The sequence below is a fragment of the Drosophila eugracilis genome, unplaced genomic scaffold (assembly GCF_018153835.1).
Source record: "Drosophila eugracilis isolate 14026-0451.02 unplaced genomic scaffold, ASM1815383v1 contig_1858, whole genome shotgun sequence".
NCBI lineage: Eukaryota > Metazoa > Arthropoda > Insecta > Diptera > Drosophilidae > Drosophila > Drosophila eugracilis.
This window is the reverse complement of record NW_024572708.1, coordinates 318,750-345,253: the sequence shown is the minus strand read 5'-3', so window position 1 is coordinate 345,253 and position 26,504 is coordinate 318,750. Positions and strand designations below refer to the sequence as shown.

General features: G+C 42.1%; 1 protein-coding gene across 3 annotated transcripts; it reads left to right on the top strand.

The window, feature by feature from the left end:
• Positions 1-129: 129 nt before the first annotated feature.
• Positions 130-24,537, top strand: LOC108110027 (thyroid receptor-interacting protein 11). 3 transcript variants are annotated; one of them, XM_017218871.2, is made up of 7 exons: positions 130-722; positions 791-877; positions 17,219-20,118; positions 20,962-21,125; positions 21,190-21,393; positions 23,475-23,750; positions 23,818-24,537. In XM_017218871.2, the coding sequence occupies exons 1-7, from the start codon at positions 495-497 to the stop codon at positions 24,159-24,161; spliced, it is 4,203 nt and encodes a 1,400-aa protein (XP_017074360.1). In that variant the 5' UTR covers positions 130-494; the 3' UTR covers positions 24,162-24,537. The 3 variants fall into 3 exon arrangements, with proteins under 3 accessions (XP_017074360.1, XP_017074362.1, XP_017074361.1); XM_017218873.2 differs by lacking the exons at positions 130-722; positions 791-877 and adding an exon at positions 3,531-3,591; XM_017218872.2 differs by lacking the exons at positions 130-722; positions 791-877 and adding an exon at positions 12,489-12,939.
• Positions 24,538-26,504: the final 1,967 nt, after the last annotated feature.

The following is a 26,504-nucleotide window of genomic DNA, read 5'->3' as shown; positions in this document are numbered from 1 at the left end:
TAGGGAAGCATGAATAATAAAGAAGCTTAGTTTGAATTTTGTCACTGGTGTCGCAGTATCCAGCTTCTTGTCTTCTATCTTTGCGGCCAGTTTGTCTATCGTCAATCGATAAAAGCCAATAACAATAACAAAATCAGCTGACGATTGGCCAGACAAGTAAGGCCTCCTGATATCGATATCATATCAAAATATAAAAATAATATTAAAAACATAGCAGAATTATAATAATATACAGTTCAAACAAATGCTAATTGCATCTCCTAAATTGTCCTTATCAGTATAAGCAAAAAAGCTGGACTTAAAGTGTTAAATGAAGTGAAGAAATCAGCTGCAGTTTTTACGACTGCCACGCAAAAAAAATATCGTTTACAAAACAAAAAAACAACGCAAAATTTAACCGCAATTGCTTGACCGGACGACCAATACAATTGTGATCTTGCCCAGAAGAGCCACTCCCCGCGTCCACCTCCGCTGCCGAGAAGAGAGCAGCGAAGATGTCGTGGCTGAACAGCAGTCTCAGCACGCTGAAAGGCCAGCTAACCAATTTGGCCCAGGAAGTTCTGGCCGAAACAGCTGGACCCGGCGATCTGGAGTATGAGGGACATGGAGGAAGTGGTGCGCAAGAGGCTGAGCAGCAAGCAAAGACCGCATTGCAATTGCTGGCAGAGACACAGGAACAAAAAGAACAGCTGGACAGACGATGCGAGGAGAAGGATCGTGAGGTAAGTACTGCCACACAGGCACTTCTAAGGCATCTCCACTCAATAGTTTGTCATTCCTTCCTTTCTAGATTGCCGCCCTGCGCCGGGAAGTGGCCAGAAACAAACAGGAATTGAAGCAGGCCACCAGCACATCATCTTCGAAGGAAAGCCAACTGGTAAGTGAAGATTTTTGATTAATTCGTGCGACCTGCAGCTGGCAATCTACAAACCTCCCATTTCCGGTGCCCACTCTGGGTTCCAGGAAGCATTGCACTCCAGTGTGTGGAGTGTGTTTGCCTGGCTTTATCTTTCAAATAAGCGATAAGCCCAGCTCGCTCTCCCTTTCTCTTTTGGCCACATATCCCTGTATTAATATTTAAACTGCGATAAGCTAGGAGTCGGCACTACCCTAGTTTTTTTTGTGGGTTATATGTATATATTTTTTACCTGATGCCACATTGTTTGGGACACACAGGGAGAAAATTGGATACGATTAAAATCTCTACAATGTAGTCATTAGTGTTTCGCAAACGGACTCCCAAAGTTTATACACTAAACTGCCGAGATATACGGAATTTTGTAGCTGTTGGGCATTCTCTGTATGTATTTATTGATTCTTCATATACCGTATGTATATTTTTAGACGAGGTTACACTATATCCAAATCATAATGTTCAGAATGTCAATTGGGTTTCACAAATCAACTTTTCAACTCTCTTTCGACACCAATAGTTAGAATCTAGCCCATTGGGCTTTCTTCCCTTGAAGAATATAAAATTGATCACTTCTTATGTTCTATATCAAAATATAAGTTCCATTTTGAACTGATATCTGGTTGTCTTTTTTCCTGTGCAATTCATCCACCAGAGAACATGAAATTATGAAATTTCTATTTGATTTGACATTGGATGGTATTTACCGGGCTGTCATAAATCCCTAGTCTCCTTTTCGATCGCCCCATATGCCTATTGGCCTTATCTGGGCGTACTGTTAACCCTATCGCTGTCCTCCATTCGACGGCTGCTTGTTTAATTTACCGAATTATTTCTGATTAGGAAAGTCGCTAAAATGCAACCCCAAGTGGCTGCGATTCCCGATGAACTAACGGGGGTTTTTCGGGGTTGGATATAGTGTTATATAGTGTTGTTTTGGGGGGCTCGGTGGCTTTCTGAAGCACAACTGTACCTGTGACCATATTTGATATTCTCTTCATCTCATAGATAACTTCTATTTGCATATGTATAAAGTGGGCTATAGTTTTGAACTATGGATTATTTATTGATATTTTTGAAAAGCAATTTAAACCAAATATTATTTCTCGGAAATTTAGTATAGTTCAGTATAGAGAGAGTAACTACTTTCTACTTCAATGTCTGCCCAATTATATAAATCAAAATGTATATTCTTATGTTGTGTTTCTGTTTTATAATTTGATATTTTCTATACATTGTTTTAAGGCCTCTGTTGGGCCAAGCAGCAAAAGACAGCGGCGGGCTTATCAGCAGTTTCTATTTTGTTTTGTTTCTCCCAGTTTCGCATGCGCTTTACGGTTATTTTGTAACGCATGCGCTTTTGGGAGCTTTTGTAGAACTGCTGTAGCTCGAAGTTTGTTTTTGTTAAGCTTGTATTCCTTACATTCCGCGTGGTTTTGGAAATTTAACTGCCCCGGTTTATTTATTCTACAGCAATTAAAACCTTTTTGTTTCTCAATAGCCTCTTAAATTAGTAATATGATCTTATTTATATCTAATATATACTGATTAGCTAATCGAAAATGTAAAAATGATTTCCTATCGAATGCGAGGATCACAAATTAAACGAGAAAATTGCATCATTTCATATTTTGAGATAAAAATATATACTATATACACTCCCATTATCGGGACAGGCCAAATCTGAACAGTCAGCGATTGGAGAAATCGATAAAACAATGTTATCTCTATTCTCCCTTTGGGTGTACTTTCTTTTTTATATGTTTAAAAGTTTTTCCTTTACTTTTTGCTGAATTTTCTGTTTTTACTATCAATTTTGATGTATGATTGAAGATTTTCCTTTCATTAGTATTTCTAAATAACTATGATCTTAGATCTTTGATGCATGAGTGTTAGGTTACTGAAATGAAGTTATCGAAAGCCAAACCAAGTTGTATTTTCTTAATTTCTCCCCCTCCTTAATTGGTATATGTTTTCCATGATTTTCCATTCCGCTTTGGTTATCTCTCAGTTGGCTATCAATGGTTATCTATTGGATCGATAGTTGGGTTTGGGTCACCATATTGTTTTGCATAATTGCGCCAGGCGGGCGGCGATAAGTGTGCCCTCATCCCCATTGTCATCCCCCAATGCCATCAACGGCAATCTGCTCCTGCCAACTATTATCATCCCCATTAGGCGGGCATTTGGGACATCTGCATCGCACCATGTTCGGGTTATCTTATCCGGGAGCCAGGCTGGCCAGGATCGCAAAGGGGTTGGTGGTTGGCCAGATCTGGGGGCCTATATAAGCCCGGTTCACCTGCCGGGTGCCATTCATTCGGTTCTTTCGTGTGATCGATTCACGTAGGCCCGCATAAAGTGTTAATTTCTTAACTCAGTTTCTGTTTTTTTTTTTATTTTTACCCGGTGTGCTCAACTTTGGCCTAAAATTCGTTCAACTATAAAAGAAAAAAAACAAACGAAGTACAAACGCGATTTGCATTTGAAAATCGTGTGAAATTTTCCTTAAAAAAAAAGAAGGCCAATAGCATTTTGTACATTTTTCTTTATAATTTTTTTCTGTTTGTTCTTTGCATTCATTTTTTATTGCCGGAAGTCTCTCGGCGACTGCAGTTTTTGTTTTTTTTTTTGTATCGTGTGTTACCTGGCGTGTACTCTTTTGGTATTTATTTTGGGTGAGTCGAAACTTATGTAGTCATTCTGTATATTTCTCATAATGCAACAGGCATTATTAGTTTAATTGTTAAATAATTTGAAAACGCAATGATTTGGTGAGGAATTAGAAACTGAAAAACCAAAAAACCGAAAAACCCTCGACACGAGGCAGCGAGCACGCATCTGGCGTTGATAATGAGTTAACGAGTAGAAAAAAAACGGGGAATTAGGGGAGATATTTAAACAAAAGTCCATTGTTAGAGTGACAGTTTAGCTAGGTAAATAAGTTTGTCAAAATATTTATGTTTCTGGGTTAATTCTCCCGTTTAAATTTGGTTTTAAACCAATTTTAATTAATAATTATGATCTATGAGGTAATTATGGTTAGGTAAATGGTTGTCATTGCATTTTATATAATATTTAAACATAATACTAAATGTAATATTATTAAAATCCCTAATATTTGATCTTCATATATCCCCTTTTGCTTAAAACTCGACTAACAGATGGCGCTACGCCAATGCTAGTAAGCGCCGGAAACGCGCCATATTCGTCATATTGACTGACTTAGTCTCATTTTACTCCATGTTTATCGCACATGGATTATATACATCTAGACATATTTCATATATACTATATCTATGTCATTCGGTTCCAATATATGCATAATCATAATTATCGTAGGTATTATAGAACTCTCCTGATGGCGTTCATCTTGCACTGATTTCATTAGAGCGGAAATGCTGATTGGCCGCTTGGTTGGCTCACTCGTTTGGGTCAGTGGGTGGTGGGGGTTGGCCCGCTTGTCCGTTGGCAGGTGGTTACTCCATTTTTTGTTGTATTTTTTTTTTATATATATTTTTTGGACACGTCAACCGTCAAGAGCCGGAGCCAGAGCTAGAGCCAGAGCGAAACCGAAACCGAATCGAGTTCCATTTGATAAACGCGGTTTGTTACGCTCGGCCAAACTGTGTCAAATGTGTCCCAGCTGCACTTGTTGCTACCTCACTTTACCTTTAAAGCCAACCACCCACTGCCTCCCCCCCTCCCTTCTACCCTTTTCATTCTCCAACCAATAATCGGGAAATTGTGGGCGTTATTTCCCCATTGGCCACGGATCGCAAAGTCCCCGTATCCGATGTATACGTTTCATCATTCTAAACGTTTTCATTCCCATATTTTCACCCCTTCTCGTTGTAGTCTTCCAATTTGACATGGTACGTATTGCATAGAAGGGATTGGGTAGGGGGACTTTTTGGTCTCAAATCAACTAATTAGAGCAGCTGTGGGGTTAGGTGAACCATTGCTTCCTGATGGCTAATGAGTAACTGTTCCTAAAGGGAATGCTTCTCCTTTTTGCCTTCTTAGCTCTGTTAGAGTTCTTTATGGCAAACATTCCATTAGATAGATGGCGGTAATGTATCGCGCTAGTGATCCACATATTATTCAGAGCCCAACGAGGCATAATTTGTAGGAAATCAAATCATTCGGTAGAAGATTCGAATGGAGAACTACCCTTAAAAAGTAGTAATTGGAAGGAAATATATTTCAGAGATTCAAATTAAAGGAGATGTTAAAAGATATAGCATAGGAGCTGGGGAATACTTTAATATTTGTGGAGTTTTAGTCAGCAGCTCCTTATTTTGTATAGAGTTTTCCCTCCATAGAAGGTTCTGCCTTTCACCAGGGTAACTCTTAGTCCAAACACATATTCCGTATACATTTTTTTAATAATGTATTTAATAATCGTAGTAACTATTGTTTGGACCTGCACTTATGGTCAGTGAAATCATTCAGCTATGATGATGACGATGATGATAATGCAATCATCAAATGGCCGCTGTTGTTGTTGTTGTTGTTGTTGTTGTTGTTGGTTTTAAGCACGAATGTGAATGACAATTTTTTGAAGTTGTTGTCGTCGCTGAACCACCCAGCCACCCAGCCACCCACAACCTAAGCACCCACTGCCACTCCGCCCCCATTTCCCAGCAACTGACCCACGGCCAATGAGATGTCAAACGTTGCATGTCGCTAAGTGCAGTTGCAGTTGCAGTTTAAGTTGCTGTTGTTGTTGGTGTTCTTGCTGCTGTTGTTGTTGCTGTCAGTGGAGACCTGCAATTATTTTATAACATTTGTTGTTGTTGTGGTTGTTGTTGTTGCTGATGACTGACATTGTTCGGCTGCCCGTGGGTTCCTATAAACAATCAACGAAGCGAGCGGCCAATTTTCACTAACTGCCACCAACAACTTTAGCAACAACAACAACAATAACAACAACAACTCTAAAACAGAAAAATGTGGAAACGTGGAAAATGTAAAATGAGTTAGAAAATGAGATGGATTTTTGTGGGTTTCTTCAGATGGAAATGCTCTTTAAAAAACTAAACTATAGCGCCATCTATCTGAAGAGTTTCAAGATGATGTAAGGGCACTTCACTAAGACTTCCTATTAAACTCTGTTTTTACTAATTAATAAGCAGTTTTCTTTCAAAAAAGTAACTTTCTCTTTGTGATTAGTTTTTATTTTTATTTTTTAAAGCAATTTTTGAACTAATTTTCCATTTAATATTAATACTACCCTCTGTAAGAGTACAAACGTTGCGGGGGAACCAGTACGGATCAAGAATCTTGGTCCAAATCAATTTGCTGCCTGTGAATGGGGACTTTCAGCTTCAGTTTCCAACTCATTCTCAGTCACTTCCACTTCCACATAGAAATCCATAGCCACATCCACATAGAAATCCACATCCACATCCACATCCACATTTACATCCACAAACCACGTCCATTTCCGTTTCCATTTAGCTTCGCGTGCTTCTAACGAGCCGAGTCAGCTTTTTGAGGCCTAAATGTCGCTGTCGCTGGGGTGTAGAGGGATGGAGGAGGGGTGGGGGTCTTGCTGCTGCTATTCATTTGCCAGAGTTGCCATGGCCACCAGTGAGTTGCTCAATTGGCGTCGCGTTTAACCTTCGCTGGTAATTGCATGTGTTTGGAGCCACCTCCTGAGATTTCAGTCATCAGATGCACATGCAGAACTCTGGCTAGAAGATCAGGGGCGCTTATCAAGGGGTGCCTAAGATGAATGTTAGGGAACCCTGAAGAGGGTTGCCATTGTTATAGGTGAGTCTGTCATAAAGATACATCTTTTAAAATGAATTTAAGTCATTTAATCTTTAAGATTTCACTACATTAAATGTTAATACCATAAAATCTGAAGTTAAATCCCCTAAAGAAACCCCCATGGCTGCTCCTGCCAACACCTATGCCTGGCCTGCAACTCTGCTATCGAAATTGGCCAAAATGCATTTGTCACGCAAGGTGCTCGAACAGCCCCGTGTGCTGGCAGATTTGTGGCATTCTTTTGGCTGATTTATATCGAAGATTGACGGATTAGTGGTGCCTCGAAATGTGGCCCCTTTGTCTCTGCTAACTGCTAACTGCTAACTGCTAACCGTGGGTGTTTGTTTCGTTTTGATGTTCTTAGCTGGCTTTGGCTCAATTCACATAGCCTTCCTCTTGGCCACGTTGGCTTGTGGCTCTAGGTCAGGTGTCGCTGTTATCTCTAACCTCCCTTCCCCTAACCCCCTCTTAGCAATTACGCAGCGCTGCCCCTGTTTCTCCCCCTTTGAAAATGTGGCTGAGTGGCGAACAAATGCTAATAAGCATTAAATTATGAAAAGATTTTTCGTTTGCAGGCCAGTCGGGCCGTAAATGACGAAATTTAAGCATCCATATATTTATGGCCCAGAGTTTTTGCACTGGAAAACTACTGCGGCCAAACAAAAGCTGTCGCGGGAGGGGGGGAGTAGGTGGGATGGTATGAGAGAGAGAAGAGAGGGGGGGTTGGGCTGCGTTTCGGCGATTTTTATTGGCAAGTCGCGCAGTTGCATAAACATCAGTCGTCGACGACAGCAAATGGAAATATGTTCACCTGTACTCGTACGCCAAGGCAGCAGCCGCAAAACACACAAAATATAAATTTCAAACAACGAAACTAAAAACTGAAAACTAAAAACTAAAAACTAAGCTAACCAAAGAAAAAAAAACAAACGACAAGCCGGCGGGCAAAAAAACAAAAAGAAAACTAAAACTAGAACGGCCATAAAATAGCCGAACAAATTGAGCGAGCGAACGCAGCGATTTCCCCGCCACTCTTGGCATTTTCCAATTAGCCATTTTCACTGCCGGCTTTTCCAATAGATCACCCAAAATAATGCAGAAAAGTAAACTCGTTTCGAGGGGTTTTCATCTAGCAAGTTGAAGGTTAAGCTGGGAAAGTTAAAGGTAGCTAAAAATTAAGAAAAATATCTACAAAATTGAAAATTTTCCCCACAATTTCCTGCCTATTTTAAATCCATTTCTTAACTTAAAAACTTAGTATCAAATGATTTATTTAAACACTTTAACAGTGTAGTTTTCCACTAACGCTAGGCATTAATTTGCCTTAAAAATGGATTTTGTTTGCTTTGGCTTGAATGGAAATGGGATTTGTTTGCCTGCAAGAAAAGTTATTTTCCCCCTCTGCGTGTGTTTGCCTTTTCATTTAGTTGGCCTTAAACGGATCTTTGGTTTGGCCCAAAACGAGAACAATTGCAGAGAGGTTAGCAGAAGAATGAGAGCTAAGGGGGAGAATAGGAAATCTCAGAGATAGGATGGCCAGAGATGTAGAAGAAGAGCCTCTAAATTAGTTAATAAGGAAGCTGAAAACCTTTTCCAAGACAGTGAAAGCTTGAACTTAGAATAAGGACAAGGCAGAGTTATATCTACAGAACATGGTCAGCATATATCCTACATAGTAACCAGGAAACTGTACCTGTATCTAGTTCGGAGTATCTTCCACTTCAGCTTGACGTCCATGCTGGTGGCATGCATCTTTGCATCTCTCTCTGCCCTGGCCTGGCCTGGTCTGTGCGACCGAATTGAAGCGCGTTATTTGAATTTGATTTCTTGTCTGAATTTTAACAGCAACGTGTTAAATGAATGCCAACAAAGCCGCCGGTTCGGTCCTCATCTTCTCATCTGTATTTCTATGTCCATATTACCATTTCGTATCCGTCGTTTGCCATTGGCATCGTCGTTGCCGTTGCCGTTGCCGTTGCCAGGTAACTAGTATCTATACCCATCCAGAGATACTCGCACCTCAACGATCGCGCTCTCCAAGTGCTATATAGTAGGTATATATGGAGTAACCATGTACTTCGGTGACTTCTCATCAGTTCTGGGATCCCAACTGATCGGAATCCGATCTGCTCTAGATCGAGTGATGTTTCGTCATTGGTATCTGTTTGGGTATGTGACATATCCGTATCCGTATCCGCCATCTAGGTCTCCAGCTGTAGCTATCTCTCTCTCTGTCTCTCTCTCTCTTCCTATTCCTCCTTCGGTGACCGCTTTCTTTAACTTATGCACGTACCGCGTACCGCCTTTGTCTGCTGGTACCGTGTTTTCCACATATTGATCGAACGTGTGCAAATAAAATACAATTTAAATATTTATTATCTTTGCAGTTCGTTAGCATCTTGTATCTGTTTAAGTCAAGGGTGTAGATGGCTCTTCTTTTGGGTGGAGAGGGGGCTTAACCTAGATCATTTTGGTTGAGTATTTGGAGGTAATTTATAAGGTTAAAGGTGAGGTAGACTATAGCTAGATCTTAAGTCATAACCATCTCTATAACTTCCCCTTGTTCATAAAGTGATATTATCTCAAGATTCTTAAATCCCCCTCTAAAAGCTACGCCCATGCTTTACGCAGTTTGAGTGGCCTCAATACGGAGTCTGGCTCTGCTCTACCTCCTCCCCTGCTAGCTAGCTTTTCTCAGCCCCTCGAAAAGGGGCTTTTCTGGACAGTATTTCCCCCGGAACGAAGAGTATCCCCAGAAAAGCGATACAAATCGGAAGATAAGACCAAAAAGAGGATGTAGAAGAGCAATTATTATGCAATCGATTCCGCCAGTTGGCGCCACAGAGACGGCGGCGGCTGTTATAGTGGAGAGGTAGGGAGGTCTCTGTGCCTAGTACTTAACGCATGTTAACGCCACTGTTAACTTGAACAAGGAAGCTAAGTACAAGGGTTCCGTAAACCCCTAACCACCCCCACCCCCCCTGGGCAACAATTCGCTTTGCATTCGCAACAGAACGAAATGCATTTGGAAAGGCGTGTTGTTACAGTTGTTTTTCCCCTTGCTATTGCCTGTTGTTGTTGTTGCTTTTGCTGATAAAAGAAAAGCCCCAAAACTAATTAACGCCTGCAACGTGTTTGCTGCCATTATATACCTAACCAGCTATATATATATATATATATATAAACAGACCTATATACAACGAGCGTTGATAGTGCCTCCAAGCCGAAAAAAAGGTGCGAAAGAGATGGCTTCTAGACTGCGTTACTCTCTCTATGTGTGTGTGTATTTGTACCTTCATGGGTTGACTGTATTTTTATCTGCTAATTAAACACAGACGCTCGATTGCGCCAGCAACAAAAAACAGAAAAAAACAACAGAAACAGCAGTAATAACAGCCCGCTTAAAGTCAACGACGTGGCCATATGGAACACTCGTTCATGCCACTACAATTCTGTATATATTCTATATAGATATATGTACTAGATATACTCTATTATATAGCCAAACACCATATAGCGGTTCAATTTCGAATTCTGCTGGCCCAGCCAAAAGACTTGATATTACCAGGTTTCGTAGGTGTCTCCATCTCCGAAGAGCCTAAGGAAAGTCTACCTCTTATCTACATTGGTTTGTCATATCTTCTATATCTGATATATATATATATATATATATATATATGGAGGGAGAGGGAGAGGAGTTGGGGTGTCATCCTGCCTTCCCTCTCTAAGCCAAACCTTTTTCCAAGACTGTATGAGCTGCGTGGATATCTTCTTGGCTATTTGTTTTCTTTCCACAACTTGCTATCTCTGAGCTCTGAGCTCTCCCGAAAGGAAAAAACTACAACAAATATAGTTAAACCCAACAAATACAGTGTTACTTCTTAGGCAGGGAAATTGTTTGAAAAGTTTTTGGAGGCTAAAAACTTATTTTTGGGTGGCTAACTATGAGTTAGGTTAAGATTTGATGGCTTCAAGGGTCAGGAAAGCAAGAATCTTAAGGTTAAGGTTTAAGTTTAGATCAGTGACTACCAAAACTAGTTAGTTCTAGTTAAAGGAAGACTTGCAAATTAAAGTAATAATGAACTTATGGCATTTAATGATGATATTAGAAGGGGTTAAGTAACTTAATGCCAGTCTAGCTAGTCAGAAAGTTACTCTAACTTTTTAGGAAAGAAACGACTTAAAAAGGCATCCTTTGATGGTTTTATAAGTTGAGTTTAAGCAATGGAAATATATATCATGGATTTTTATATGGATTATTATAGATAAATTGTTTAAATCTGTTAAAAAAAAAGTTACTTACTAAAACTTAAACTTAATCCCAAACTTAAAACCTTTAAAGACACAAAGTGGATAAGTTTAAAACTGCAAGAAACATCCTAAGAGATCATGATAGAGTTGTTAGACTGTAGGTAAGTTTTAACAGGCGGTGCAGCGTCGGCAAAAGGCGGTTGGTAGGGGGCGGGGCGGCAGAGGCAGGGACAGGGGCAGGGGCAAAGGCGGTACAGACGACTGGAGGAGGAGATTGGAGAGTAGCAACCAGCAACCAGCAAGCCGAAAGCAGAGAGCACACACAAGCTGAGCGCTGAGAACAAACAAAATGAGCAAAATAAGCAAATAAAGCCGTCTCCAGCGGTACAACAACAACAACAACAAATAGCGACAACGATAACTACACACACACACACACACACACATACAGATATTAACAAAAAAAATAGGAAAAAAAAACGAAAGAAAATAAATAAAAACAACAACAAACGTCGCTTAATTTCAAGTTAAATAGCCGACGCGCATTATTTGAGTTTTGAAATGGAGAGCAAGTCGAAGTTGCTGGCTACGTGTGCATATCGCTATATATCCATATATATATATACATATATGGATATATATATGCACTAACATAGCCGAACTGCTGTCGAGTGAGGTTATGTACGGTACAGAGCAGCAGCTACCATGATAAATGTCTTTCCATTTTATCCATTAACCCCGTCAGTGCTATCTCCCCACCTTGTTCAGTCTTTATCTCTCCGGCTTTATGCCTTTCATGTGAATCAGAGCTATGAATCATATTTAGACTCTGCAGATAGGCGAGATGGGTTAACTAACAGTCCTGACTATATCCTTTGGGATGTCTCTCCTATAGATATGATCTTAAGTTAACTTAGACAACCTTAAGACTTGAATTTGTAGTAGAGTTCTGGAGTGTATTAGGTAATACCTTGGAATATCTGTAAAATCATGGTTATAGGGCAAGAAGAAACTACTTACCATTATAATAATGTGAAACTAAACATGACATGATAGTTTTTGATGTGCTAGAAAGTCATTTGATCTTAGATATGCCTTCAATATGCTGGTAATACCTTTGTGATAGCTCTCAGATAAAAAAGACTTCGATGTGATATGAATAAGTTTTACAGATTTCTTGATAAAATATTTTTCAAGTGCAAAGAATATGTTAAACTTTGCTAGATTATAATATTTACACTACTTGATAGTTTGAATATAATACTATTATAAATATTGTAAGTTAAAAACACTATCTATCTATCCTAAAGAACTTCTTTCTACTGCAAAGGAAACTATCTACTTCTGCCTAGTAGATACTTCCTTAAACAATCCTTGATTGCGCCATCTATCTGTCCTTTCCTTCCATCTCTCGCCATCCCGTTTCCTCTTCGCTTGCGCTTCGTGCCGGGCTTCGTTTCTACACCGACTTCGGCTTTGGCTTCGTTTTTGAACTTCGGCTGCAGTTCCGTCGCATGCGATCGCCGGCCGCTATTTCCCGCGGCGCACTGCACACAACGATCACTCGTCGATCGGTCGCGCAGCGGATTGGACGTACCGGTACTAACGCTCCGCCGCTGCCTCACAGTCTCAGTCTCTGTCTCAGCCGCTGCCTCGGTTGCCGTTCGCGCCGGTGTCGCAGCCGTTGCCACCCCCTCGAAAACGCCTCAGAAAATAATAATTAAACGAACATATTAAACTAATTTTTTTCTCCACGCGTTTTTAAGTGATAAAAATTCATTATATATTTTTTTTTTAAAGAACCCTATTTTTTTTTATTTGTTTTTTACTTGTGACGAACGGGCATTGCTGACTAAACTGTAAACCAGAATAAACTAAGAAAAAAAAAATCCAGAAAAGTAAGAAGAAAAAAAACGGAGGGCAGAATTTACTGCCGCTGCCTAGCTGCCAAATCGAAATTGAAAATCGCCGCTCGCTCAGCTGACGAGTAAAAAACTGTAAGTTGTTGCTAAATGTAATTGTTGCCGTCAGTTAATAATGCCCATTAACTGGGGAGAGGGGCTGGGGGATAGGTGGGGGGAGTGAGAGTGCAATGGGGGTCGCGCCGGTTTGGCCATGTAGTAGAGAGTGACTTGGCTTAAACCTAAGTTATTCCTCGCTTTTTGCCTCATCTTTTTTCTGCTTTTTTTCCGTTTAAGCCCGCCTTGACTTTCGACTTTTGTCGCGTCTTGACATCTCCTCTTATTAACTATGTAATTTCCTCTTCGTTTTATTGCACTCCATACACTAAATTATTGTCTTTATTTTAACTCATTTGTCCAACTCGAATGGCTGACAAAAAGTGTTAGAACAGTGTTCTAGAAGGGTGAAAAGGTAGTTAGAAAACGATTTGTGATTTATTCAAGTGAAAAGAGTGAAGAAAGTGTGGAGTTAGGGGAGGTTATATATCAGTATTTACTCATTTTGAAAAGTATTTAAAACTTACTGATTAAAAATAATGTATTACTGCTAAAGATAACTCATATTTCCCTTAAGATTAGTCACTGCCTTTCTTTAAACACTAACTGCAAGTTTGATATTTAAGATTTTGTTATAAATTTTAAAAGCCACTCAAAACCATAAACTTCCTTATAAAGTAGACTTGTCGTTCTCGAAATCACTTCCAGATTGTGTCATCACGAGAAGAGCACGTTTCTAGCAATCTTCAGTTCAAGTTTCAGTTTCAGTTTCAGTTTCAGTTCAAGAATGATATATAGTAGAGTCTGGCCAAAAGCTGTGCCGCGCCAGACTATGGATTTCGGAGTGGGCAGGAATGGTGATTGGAATTCCAAAGATAAGGATTTGAAACTTTCCATGGGCATGGGCATGAGCTGGGCATGGTCACATATCAACTAATTGAGTTAGTTCTTATCGATATTGCTATTCTGGCCATCTACTAATTTGTCACTTTCGATTGTAGGCCTATCGGTCAATAGGGATTTCTGGAAATGGTTATAACTCACAGTCTGTTCTAGCCAAAAAAGCTAGTCAAGAAATCTGTCACCACTTCCATTATCCCTTCAACACAACCCCTTGAAAGCCCCCTTTCATGACCACATAACGAAGAACTTAGCTCAGCATTGTTCCCGGCTGTGAATTCTCCTGCCCCTGTTGCCTGCCCCCCTTCGGCTCCAATCCAATCCGATTTGCTGACACAGAATTCCCGGTATTCGGGCAGTGTTTGAATTTCGCTGCGGCGGAATGACGGCAACTGAACACCGCCCAAGAAATCCAGCTAACGACCCAAATTGGAGCACATTATGATAAGCTCTGATTCTGATTCTGATTCTGATTCCGATTCCAATTCCGATCTGAATCCCCAGGGTCATGTTGCGAGATCCTAGACTTGATCATAACGTGGAAAGTGGAAGTGGCAGGGAATTGGATCGTGCGAGTTATCCGAGAAGGGCCGTGGCCGTGGCTCAAGTAGAGTGCACGCAACCCCCTCTCCCGGCAATCGGCTAATGTTTATTTATAAACAAAATACAAAAATCCCACTGTGTCAGGAGAATCAGAAAGAGAACAACTGCGGATATCTTTGTGGCATGGCACTAACCAACCGATAAGATAAGGAAAATAACTTTCGGGAAAGGACAGACGTCAGAGGGGTGGCATGACTAAAGCGAAAGCGATTCGAATTAATATTGATCGGGCAATGATCTGCGAACGTTTTTGTTTATATTTCTTGACAATTGAAGAGTTTTCGGTTTTATTCAGATAAATATAAATATTTTAGGGTTTATTTAAAGTTGAAGTTGGGATGTCTTTTGCTTGCTAAGCTGCTTTATGGCCAACTTATGGCGAGAAACTTTAAAGATTCTTTGAGAAGTCTTCAACTTTTGGGGGTTTAAGCAAGAAGTAGTGGAAAAGGTGACGTAGTAGTAGTAGAAGTAGTAGAAAAGTTGAAGTAGTAGTAGTAGAAGTAGTAGTAAAAAGTAGTAGTAGTAGGATGAAGTAGATAGTAGTGGGAAGTAGTAGGAAGTAGTAGAAAAGTAGTAGTAGTAGTATAAAGTAGTAGAATATAGTAGAAAAGCAGCAACACTAGTAGTAGAAAGTGGTAAAAAGTAGTAGAAATAGTATATCAACTTTCAGCTTAAAAATCAAAACCAAATCTTAAATTTCCCTTTTAACTTAAAAATTTCAATTTGCCTTATCGTTGACTTCGTTTATCGCCAGCCAAAGTGACACATGTTTTTGGTGGGGAAATAATAATAATTGCTAAACAATTTCTTGCAAACTTCCGGTTGCTAGGCGGCCATATGCCCAGCCCCCACTCCCCCTTCCGCTCAACCTTCCTAAAGAAAAAAAAAAAAGCCCGAAAATAGCGGCGGCGTCAACCTGTTGCTTAACCCCTGTGACAACATTAACATTTTATCTTATCGTTTCGGGAATTTTCGGTGGGTTCGCTCTCGTTTATGGGGTAAGTCAGTGCGTTTGTCTATGCCCAGCCAGTCAGTCAGTCAGTCATATATCTTTCTATATGACCTGCCCATATACCAGATTATATACCATATATCATATATATATATATATATGGTTTATGTCACGACACGAATCGATGATCGATTGTTGGTAACTTCTCAGCTATGACCTGAAAAGAAGCCTAGGACTGGTGAATAATATTACCAATATTTGTTAACGAAACACAAGTGTTTTTCGTTTTCCGTTTTTCGTTTTCCGTTTTTCACACCCAAACTACATACCCAAGGCAGCCATGTTGCAAGTGGTTCTCCGATCTGCGGTCTTAGGTTTACGGTCTTCGATCTTCGGTCTCCCATTCGCCGTTCTCCATTCTTCATTCTCCATTCTCCATTCTCCATTCACCGCAGAGCCGTTAATGTTGATAACCCAGTTTGAACAAGTGTCTTTTCGGCATTTCGATACCTTACGCCTGCCCGCCCGTATATATACCCTAACCCCGCCGGGAGGGTATAATTACACACTCATGAACTGGCGACGGGAAAGCGCCGTAATGCCGGCCGAACAAACAAATAAAACGTAGCCCGATTATATGGTATATATCTCTATATATATGTACATAATGAAGGCCTGGAGCCCAGTTCCGAGTGTGGGAATGGTATGGGCCTGGCTGGTAGTATCCCCCTCCAGGATTGACTGCGCTTTGTTTATCCTTTTGGTGTTATTTTAGGGGAGTATTTGATCAGTTTCTGGGATCATGTGGCTATAGGTTTGTATAAGTATGGCTATTAAGGATGTAATATGAGTTAAAGCTGGAGATTAGAGGTAATGGGAAGATAGGTACAGGTACAGGTACAGTTTTACTTACAAAAATATGGAAAAATCTGTAAAAATCTATTAAAATCTTTAAAAAATCCTTAAGTTAGTAACAAGCTATCTTCGCTTCCATCTTTATCAGCCATTTAGTTAATGTAATTTATTCAAACGCCCTGCCCATTTAGCGATCTATTGTGATTCACAGCCATAAATCTTAAGATTTGTGCATAGACACAGGCCTGTCGTTTGGGGAAATTTTAATTAACTTGCCATTTTCTCAAATATTTATTTCGTGGCCCGTTTTCCATTTTGCATTTTGTATTTTGCATTTCCCGTTGTTTTTCGTTTGTTAATTTGCTAATTTTATTTAACCCATTTTTTTACGGCGCCCGCTAAGCGGTCTCGTCATGGGTTTTATGGGGATTTCGTTGCTGGGACCTTATCGCCAGGGTCGTCAGCGTCGCAGTTGGCTGTGGCAGAGACAGAGGCAGAGGCAGAGGCCTGTAGCAGCGACTGCGACAGCGGCGGCCATCTTTGCTCAACTCATCCATAAACTCATTAACGCGCGCATGTCTCACGCTCTGCCCTCGCCACCTGCCGTCGTCCCCACCCCACCTCCTCCTCCTCCTCCTCCTCCTCCTCCTCCTGTCATTAGCGTCTGCCAATTGACCTGGTTTACCAATGAGCTAGCCAGCAAGAAGGAGGAGGAGGAGGCGACTGGCTGACTGGGCGGTGGGTGGCCAAAGCGGGTAACGCATGCGCGCCACCTACCAGAGAAGTTTCAGATTGGCGGCTAGGATATAATAGGCTGTGAGCTGTGAAAATCAAGCAACCAATCCGATCTTAGCTAGGTATGTAGTATATATACCTCAGATACATCCAATTCCAAGTACAGTTGAGTTCAAGACATCTCTAAGATAGATAGATACTTCCTATATATATGTATATATTCCAAACATCGCTAACGTTTTTCCATTTTTCTTACACTTTCCTCTCCCACAGCAGACTGAGGAACAGAATGTGGAGGACAGCTGGTGCTGGGAGCCAGATGGTAGCGAGGAGAAGGGCGGCAAAGCTGCTGCCGGATCGGCTGCTGCCGATGCCGCCAGGAGCAAGGAATCGGAACTGGTGGACATCGCTTTGGGCAGCAATGACATGGCCAGGCTAAACAATCGTATAGCAGAGCTGGAACAGCTCAATGCCCAACTGAATGCCTCCCTGGAGGAGTTGGATTCGCAGCACGAGCTGGCCATGCAGGATGTGCTGACGCACAAGAGTCAGCTGGTAGGTCAGGTGGCGAATCTCAAGCAAATGCAGGCCGATCGCCTGGTAGAGCACGAATTGGCCAATGCCAGGCAGCAAAAGCAAATGGATGAACTACGTCAGGCTTCAGCAGTGGCCAAGGAACTGCAGGAGCAACTGCAGCAAAAGGTGGAGCAGCAGGAGGCGGAACTGAAGCGCAGCGTAGTAGAGCTAGCCGAGATGCAAGAGCTGCTGGACAAGCGCGGTCAGGACAATGCCGAGCTCATCGAACGCGTGCGCCTGGCGGAAACGGAGCGCGAAAGACTGCTCAAGGATCTGGAGGAATCTCGCCAGGCCAAGGAGAAGAAGACCTCGGAGTCATCCTCAAACAGTTCTTCCACAGGCAAGCACAGCGAGGATGAGTTCATAGTCGTCCGTCAAGCGGATGCCACTGGCTCTGGCTCTGCTTCTGGCTCCGATCCCGACCCAGAAGTTACTTCACCACCCACCAAGGAGAAGTTGCGCGATCGCCTCGTCTCCCTGGAATCACAAATCTCTGAGCTGAACCTGACCAATACCCAGCTGCAGGATGCCCAACTGGAGAAGCAGCTGGGCATCAATTTGCTGGGCGACCAGCTGGCGGAACTGGAGAAGCGTTTGCGTCTGAGCGAGGCGGAGAAGGAGCAGCTCCAGCTGGACCTGCAGCTACGTCTCCAGCAGCTGACCGTGCAGAACCAAGAGCTGAAACTCCATGCCGAGGCCGAGCAAGAGGGACATGCTCAGGATCTGGAAGAGCAGCTGGGCGCCTTGCGGGAGGAGAACCAACGTCTGCGTCAGGAACTGGACACTAGCATAGCGCAGGCCAAGTTCCGACAGGCCATAGCCGAGGAGAAGCAGGAGATCACGGATCTGGATGAAACGGACACCGAATACGGCACCTACGAACTGGACAAGCTGCGTGCCCTGCTCCAGGCCGAGGTGGATAATCGTCTGGGCAGCTCGTATCCCCAGCAAAAGCTGGAACGTGCCTGGAACTCGTTGACCGAGCGCTGGCATCGCCTGGACCTGGTGGAGCAGCGACTGGTGGACGTGCAGAACCAGCAGCTGGTCAGCGAGCACGAGAAGAAGACCCTCGAGGCGGACATCTCGCAGTACATCCTGCAGTGCGATGAGCTGATGAAGAACAACGAGCTGCTCCTCAACGAACTGGACAAGTACAAGCGCAACAAGCTGGAAACCATCGAGGAGCACCACGAGGAGACCATAGTCCAATTGGAGGCTCAGCTGGAGGAGGCCAGGCAGCGCCTGGAGGCTTCTCTGTCCAGCCAACGGCAGTTGGAAACCAAACTGAAATCCGATCAAGAAAAGCCAACCCAAGACAGTGAGTTGCTGGCCAGGCTAGAGCAGAAGGTACAGGAGGAGTTCCAGCTGCAGGAGCAGCTCTCCTCTGTCCGAAAGGAGTTGGACAGCAAAGCCTTGCTCCTGGATGAGCAGCTAGCCAAGCAGGAGCAGCAGAACCAGGCCAATCACGAGAACCTAGCCGAACTGCGGGAATCCTTGCAGCACAAGGAAGCGGAGCTGAAGAGTCTGGAGGAGCAGCTGACCTCCGTTAGGCAGGAACTGGAAGAGAAGTCCATTCAAATAAAGATCAACCAGGATCAGCACAAACTCCAGCTGACCAAAATCCAAAATCAACTGCAAGCCGATCAGGAGAAGCTGAGGGAGCAGCTCCAGCTGCAGGACAAACTGGAGCAGCAGAAGGAGCTGATGGAGGTGGATCAGAACCAGCAGCTGACCACGATCAAGAAGGAGTTGGCCGAGGTGACCCATCAGCTGGATGAGTGCCAGGAGAAGCTAGCCGCAAAGGAAGCTCAGCTGGCGGAGATCCAGCAGCAACTGCTGGAGGTAAGCGAAGAAAAGACAAAGCTAGAGGGGCAAGTCCTTAGCAGGGAGCAGGAGTCTGGCAAGGACACTGAACAGTCTAAGCTAATTCAGGAGCTCCAGGATCAACTCCTGTCCAAGGAGCAGGACCTACATGAAAATCAAGCTGAGCTGGGCAAACTACAAGAAGCACTCCAGTCCTATGAAAAGCAGCTCCAAGCCAAGGAAGAGCAGCTCCAAGCCAAGGAAGAGCAGCTTCAGGCCAAGGAATCCCAACTCCAGGCCAAGGAATCCCAACTCGAGAGCCACCAGGCTGCCGATCAAAGCCAGCACCTCCAGCAAACCATTGATGGCCTGGGCCAGGAGAAGAACGAGCTCATCAAGGCCCTCCAGCAGAAGCACCAGGAAACCACCCAGTACTATGCCGAGATCCAGCGACTGCAGCCCTTCGAGCAGCAGCTCAAGGATCTCGTTAAGGAGCGCGAGAAGCTACAGGATCAGATCGTCTTCCTCAAGGAGAAGTCCGACATACTCACCACGAATCTGCTGACAGAGCAGACCAACCAGCGGCTCCTCCACCAGCAGCAAGCCGAATCCCAGGAGCAGCAGGCCAGTGTACAGCGTGATCTGGAGAGATTAAGGGCCCATCTGCTGGAGGTTGAGGAACTGCATACCCAGGAATCTGTGGAACTGCAACGTGACCTGGAGGAGTCTCGATCCCGTCAAGCGGTACTCGAGCAGCAGGTCTCCAAATCCAGTACGGCCTATACCTCAGCCAGGTGAGTGGGGAACGGTGGAGTAGGAGGAGGAGGAGGAAGGGGAAGGGGTCACCTTGATTGCCATTGGCAAGCTATTCGTCACACCCGGCGATAAGCGATCGAAGTTGGCTAATTGCATTCGCCACATGTTCCCATACCACCACCACCCACTGCATCCACCCGCCTGCCAGGTCGGAGCATGCAAATTGCCAGCCATATTTCCGCATGCCTGGTGGTGGCACCTCGCCTTATCGCCGCCATTCGGAAAATCAATTTCGAGTCGCTTATTGCCGATAGATGCTCTTACGTAAGAGTCCTTTGCTGGTTACAGTCAGGCGTGGGTTGAGCTAGCTGAAGGTTTAGGTTTGGGCTTAGTAGGGGGTTGGTTTTAGGTTTGTTATTAAAACCAATTAAGAGTCTTAGTTAGTTTAGTTTATTAAAGTTTATTATTGGCAATTTTGAAGTCTAGGGAAAAACAATCAGAATTTCCTTTACAGTTTTCCGGTAATTAGATGAAGGGATTAGAAAATATAATGGCTTTGAGCTTGGGAAAAGTTTACAGCGAATTGGGGATTTAATTTTATGATTTTCAAGGGAGCTAAAACAGATTTTTAAGCTTTTAAAAAGTGCATTTACAAAGCGATTAATTTACAGATTTCTTTTCTTTTTCCTTTCAATATTAACTTCTTTAAAATTAATGAGCAAAAATGTAGAAAATATCATTTTAGGAAACTAAAAAACGCTTAAAAAGGTTGTAGATACTTCAGTCTCAGTTACAGATAGATAAGATATAGTAATCTATTAATTAAGAATTCTATAAAAAGTAGTTATCCTTACCATTAATCCCCACAATCTCCCCTTTAGCATCCGGGCAAATCAGCAGGCGGAAACGTTGCAGGCACAGCACGCTCTCCTCCAGCAGCAGCGGGATGAGCTGCTAACCAAACTGGGCCAGTACGAGGATCGTGAACTGAAGCAGCAGGCGGCGCTGACCAATCTCCAGTGTGCCCTAGAGCAGTTCCAAAATGGTAGATTAATATACTTCCGCCATAAGATCCCGAAGACTTACCTAAAATCTGGAATCCTTTTCAGACCAAGATCACGACATCGAAATGGCCACGCAGCGTATCCGACGGGAGATGCAGACGCAGTTGGATCGACAGGGACAGCTCCAGCTGGAGATGGGTGGACTGCAGCAGCAGCTGGCGGAGGCCAATCAGGGTTTGAGGGCTGCTGCCCGGCTGTCCGATCAACTGGAGGCTGGACAGCAGACGATAGCGGTGCTGCGGGATGAAGGTGAGTAAGCGGGTGGTGAATGGAAAAGATAAAGAAGAGCTCCTGTGTGTGCGTGTTAATCCTACAGATTGACTTTGATTTTGACTAACCCAAAGACCTGTGTTGAAGCACCAAAAATACCCACCCCCCAAACCCCACCCGGCATGTTCTTAACCCACGGTGTTGCACTATCAATATATCTGATAAAGATATTGATATATATATCTTTATATTCCCACTAAATCACGCATAAAAAAAAGGGTATATAATTAGAAACTATTGTTGTTTGAGAGTGAAAGAGAGAAAGTATGCTAGTGGAAAAGAAAAGAAAACTGTGTGCTAGAGGGAAAGTAAGAGTTTGAGAGAGAGAGAAAAGTGTCCACCTCACACGATTCTCAAAGGTAAATATCAGCTGGTAATTCTGGGAGCTAAGCCTAGATATGAAACACTCGGAATTTCAGTTGGTATCGACTTTTTTGAATTGCATTTAATCACCAAAAAGCGCAAAAACCGAAACCAAAACACCTAAAACCAGCAAAAAAAACAAAAAACCAAAAAACCCAAATAAAACATGAATTTAAAATATAAAAAAAAAAGAAAAACACAAAGAAAATACGCACCTACGGCTTGTGGCAAATATTTAAAAAACAAAAAATGAAAAAAGAAAACTGTATTGGCTGTTAACTGCTCACCTGCTCACCTCACAACAGGTAACCAACCACCAACTTGTCCGCTTTTGTGTCCGTTAAGTAACTTCCTCCCACACCCAACCCTAACCTTACTAGTAGTAACTTTTATTAACCCATTAATGCTGCACCCACACACTGTAGACCAAACCAAGCAACCAATCGAAAGTAGCTGCCTTCTATGTTATCAACTAATTAGCAAGTATTTTGTGTATCTTTTAATAAGAATATCTGTGATTAGCTAGTCTATTATCCTAAATGTTGTTTGAATGTTGTTGCGCGGAAAGTCCGTGTTTCTGCCTTCTAAGTAGAGCTACCTACAGCCTTAATCCTGTATCTGTTGTTGCTGCCCCAACCCGCTGCCTTGTTGCTTTAACTATTATTTAGTTTGATTTGATTTGATATCTTAATGTTATTTTATGAGTTACTTTTGATTATTATTTGATTTAATTTGATTATTTTTATGATTATGTACAAGCTATATAAGTTTGAGCGTTTGAACACAAGACACCCAGACACACGAGGACCTCTCGATAAACCGTATAAACCGTAAAACCGTACCATTCGTTATCCGTAATTCGTAAACCCGTAATCCGTACCAAACAAAAACATAAAAATAAAGATAAAAAACAAATACGAAATGTATCTGCAGCATTGAATAATCTCAATTTGTAAATGTGAGCGGTTTGAGCCATTTGACGCACTCACTTTGCAATTGGAGATTGCTCGAGACTGCGGCATATGCCACATTATTATGTACACACTTTATATAGCCTATATCTATATATATATATATATATATCTACTCTGCATGTCTACATTATGCATATATACCTCTGTATGTATCTATCCTTCTATATCCCTCTAAATATCGTATGGATATGCTGTCTGAACTGTTTCCGTTGTCGTTTTCTGCTTTTGAGTTCGTTTATTTTTTTTTTTTTTTGATTTTTTAACCTTGCAATTTGCATTCGAGAGATGCTGGTACCTACCTTGATTATTATCCAACCAGAGCCAGATGAAAGCAAGTCCAGTCCCAGATGACCACCGGAGCAGAGCAATCCAGAGAGCAGAGTAGTGAATCAGCCCTCGCGATACGTAAAGGACAGCCATCCATCCATCCATACCCAAGGAGCAGCGTCTGTACGGTTGAGTATTACATCAGGTACTGGTGTGCCTTTAAATAAACAACCAGTACTTATGTCATACTACGCCGTGCACCGATCGCACTAACCGCATGCCAACTTACCACGCGCGCGCTTCTTCTCACCCGGATGTGCCCGAATCCCTTTTGACTTCCCTTTTGATTCCACAAAGAACATACCCAATCACATTTGCTATTTGCTATAGCCTCCAGCTTGTCTCCGTTTGGTTACTAATCCTCCATCTCTGTATATATTCGTTTGTCTTGCCTAGTGGAGAGCCTGAAGGAGGCCAATGCCCAGCTGGAACAGAGCCTGAGCAGCCATGAGAGCAGTCAGACGGACAAGATTGACAAGAGCCTGATCAAGAGTCTGCTTATTGGCTATGTGGTCAGTGGACATGCCGGCGATAAGCAGCAGGTCCTGCGCATGATCTCCTCTGTGCTGGACTTCAATGCCCAGGAGTCGGACAAGGTGGGTCTGAATAAGCAGCAGAGCAGCTGGCTGGGCTCTATCCTGGGCGGCGGTCCAACCCCAGCGGCAGGAGCAGGTACGTAACTATACTTAACCTTCTTCTTTCTTTAACCCACATCTAATGATATACTCCCTTCATCCAGGATCTACGCGTGGCAATGATAACCTAGTGCAGGCCTTTGTCCAGTTCCTGGAGCAGGAATCCCAACCGCAGACGCAATCGCGACCCACGCTGCTCAGCATGACGGGTCAGATAGACGCCTCCGCCTCCTCCACAACCAGCAATCTTCCCCTGCCGACAAAGCAGAACACACAACTTCCGCCAACGCTGCCAGGAGCAGCAGCAGTAGCAGCCAGTCATCAGGATCCTGGAACGCCGCCAGCAGTTCAGGGTGGATCACCACAGTCCCTGGCCATGGGCTCCAACGAATTTGCACCCACTCGCAACTCCAGCTCGATATTGAAGGACATCCTCAGCGACTCCTGATTGTTGTAGAAAAGTAGTCACCTCTTTTTTTTTTTTTAAACATATTTTTATGAAACTTGTAAACGTGCAATCGTCGGCGTCTGTTTTTGTCCCGCATATTTCTCGCTATATATATATTGATAGATATATCTACCTGATAAACCCCCCCAAAAACTGTACAATGTCTGTGTGTGTGTGTGTGTGTCTATGTAAATGTGCACAACGCCAGCCAACTTGTAAATATGTAATATGCAATTTGAACATGTCAACAGGAGTAGCAAAAGAAAGGTGAAGACAACCCCCTCTTGCTCTTGCCTGCCTGTGACACGCCTTCACAGCGGCCTTGCTAATGACTAGCCGCCAAAAAATAAATAATAATTAACAAATACAAAGATAATAGTTGATGTTTTTGTGAAAAGGATGCTTTGTTGTTTGTTGACTTTTCCACCCAATATAAAAAGGAAATTAATTTTTTTGTTTTTAAGTACATACAATATAAGACTGCTGCCTTTTTGTTTATTTTTGATTTCTACACATCTCGCTTAGTAGGTTTGCCTATAACATTTCGATAAACTCTTTGAAATCGTTTGCTAAAACACACGTAGGACACGGATCCCATTTACATGGTTATGGTACATGGTTATGGCCATGGGATGGCTGCTGGCTGTATCTCAGCGTTAACAACATTTAAACATTTTCTACACATCGTAAAACAGGATCTAGACTCTCTTACTCTTCATAAATATCGCTCATTCGTTCTGTTTTTTTTTTTTTTTTGTTTTTTAACTTTCATTTTTGTTTTATAAAAATATACAATTATAAATATAAATATATATATGCTTGTATATATATATATATATCTTGCAGTATATGTACATTTAGAGGTTTCAAAAAGACAAGAAAAAAATGTACGTCTTTCATTTTTTTGTTTGTTTAGTTTTGTTTTTGTTCAATAAATTAGTAGAAAATACTTGGTTTTTGTTTATATAAAAATACAATAGGGTCCATAGGTTTCAATACACATACACATTACACATTGTTATATATATATTTTCACTGATTTTGGTATAACTATTTTCGTATCTTCGTATATATATATATATAGTTCTTTTCGTGGCGGAAATAGAGTTTTTGCTTAGGTTTACCATTAGAAAGTGGCTTTTGGTTTTTTGTATAAAAAATTATACAAAAGGCTTACAAAATGATTTTCTCAGTGTAGTGTGTGTGTGTGTGATGAAAGCTTATTTGGTGGGTGAGTGCTTGTGTCTTTGTGTGTGTGTGTGTTTATGGCAAGCATTTTGGTGCATACTTTTCGGTCAACTTGTGGGGTTTATCGCATGTAAAAGCTGCTACTCCGACGATGTAGATCGTCTAACAAAGTCTCAATTATTATATTAGGCTAGGAAACCAATTTCGATCTTATTAACTGGAATATTACTCGAATGTTAGCCAAAATTGGGCCATAAATGTTGATCAAAAGTGGTAGCAGAAGCTTTTACTTGGTTTACGTTACCCACCATCATCTGTGGACCAAAAACCCTTTCTTCTCTATATATATGGCATGTGACAGGATTATTTCAACTTGAACTTTAGCTAAGATACACATTTATATACACATATTGATCAACAACATTGAACAACAGCAAATACAGACACAGGTAATATCCATTCGTTGGCTCACAAAAAAAAAAAAAAAACAGATGTTATTTAGTTACTTAGACTATAGTAGTGATTAACTCTATGCTATGGTACATTGATTCTACATACAATCCACATCTATATATATTTTGCTACTACCATTTAAAGCCACGTATTTCCATTAGTTTAATTAACTTTACTTACTAGCTATCTGGTATTCTTATTCAAAAAAAAAAAGAGGGAAAAGAACGACGATAAAAAAAAAAACAGTGGTAGATGGGAAAGAAAGCATTTCGTTTTGGTTTCTCAGATGGAATCAACTGGCAACTAGTACAGTGAGAACTACATAAACATAGTTGATGGATCAGCGTTATGTTTTGGGTTATCTACGGTTATAGATATCTCTGTATCAAGTTTATCCCATTCTGTGGAGTAACAACAATCAATCTATCAATCTATCAAGCTATCAATCAACCAATCACTAGCAACTTTAACCCGATTCTATCGTTTCCTAACGTTTCTATCTATTCATATTCATTTATATCACAAAAAACGCGGTTGGTTTTCATTCCTCAACCCATATGCCCTTGCCCTTGCCCTTGCCCATGTCCCCCCCGTCCCGCCCTTTGCCTGGTTTAGGTTTTTCCTTTTTGGTTTTCTGGCCACAACTTTTCGCTCCATCTCTCTCTCTCTCTCTCTTAGCCATTTGTCGGGAAAACTCTGCTC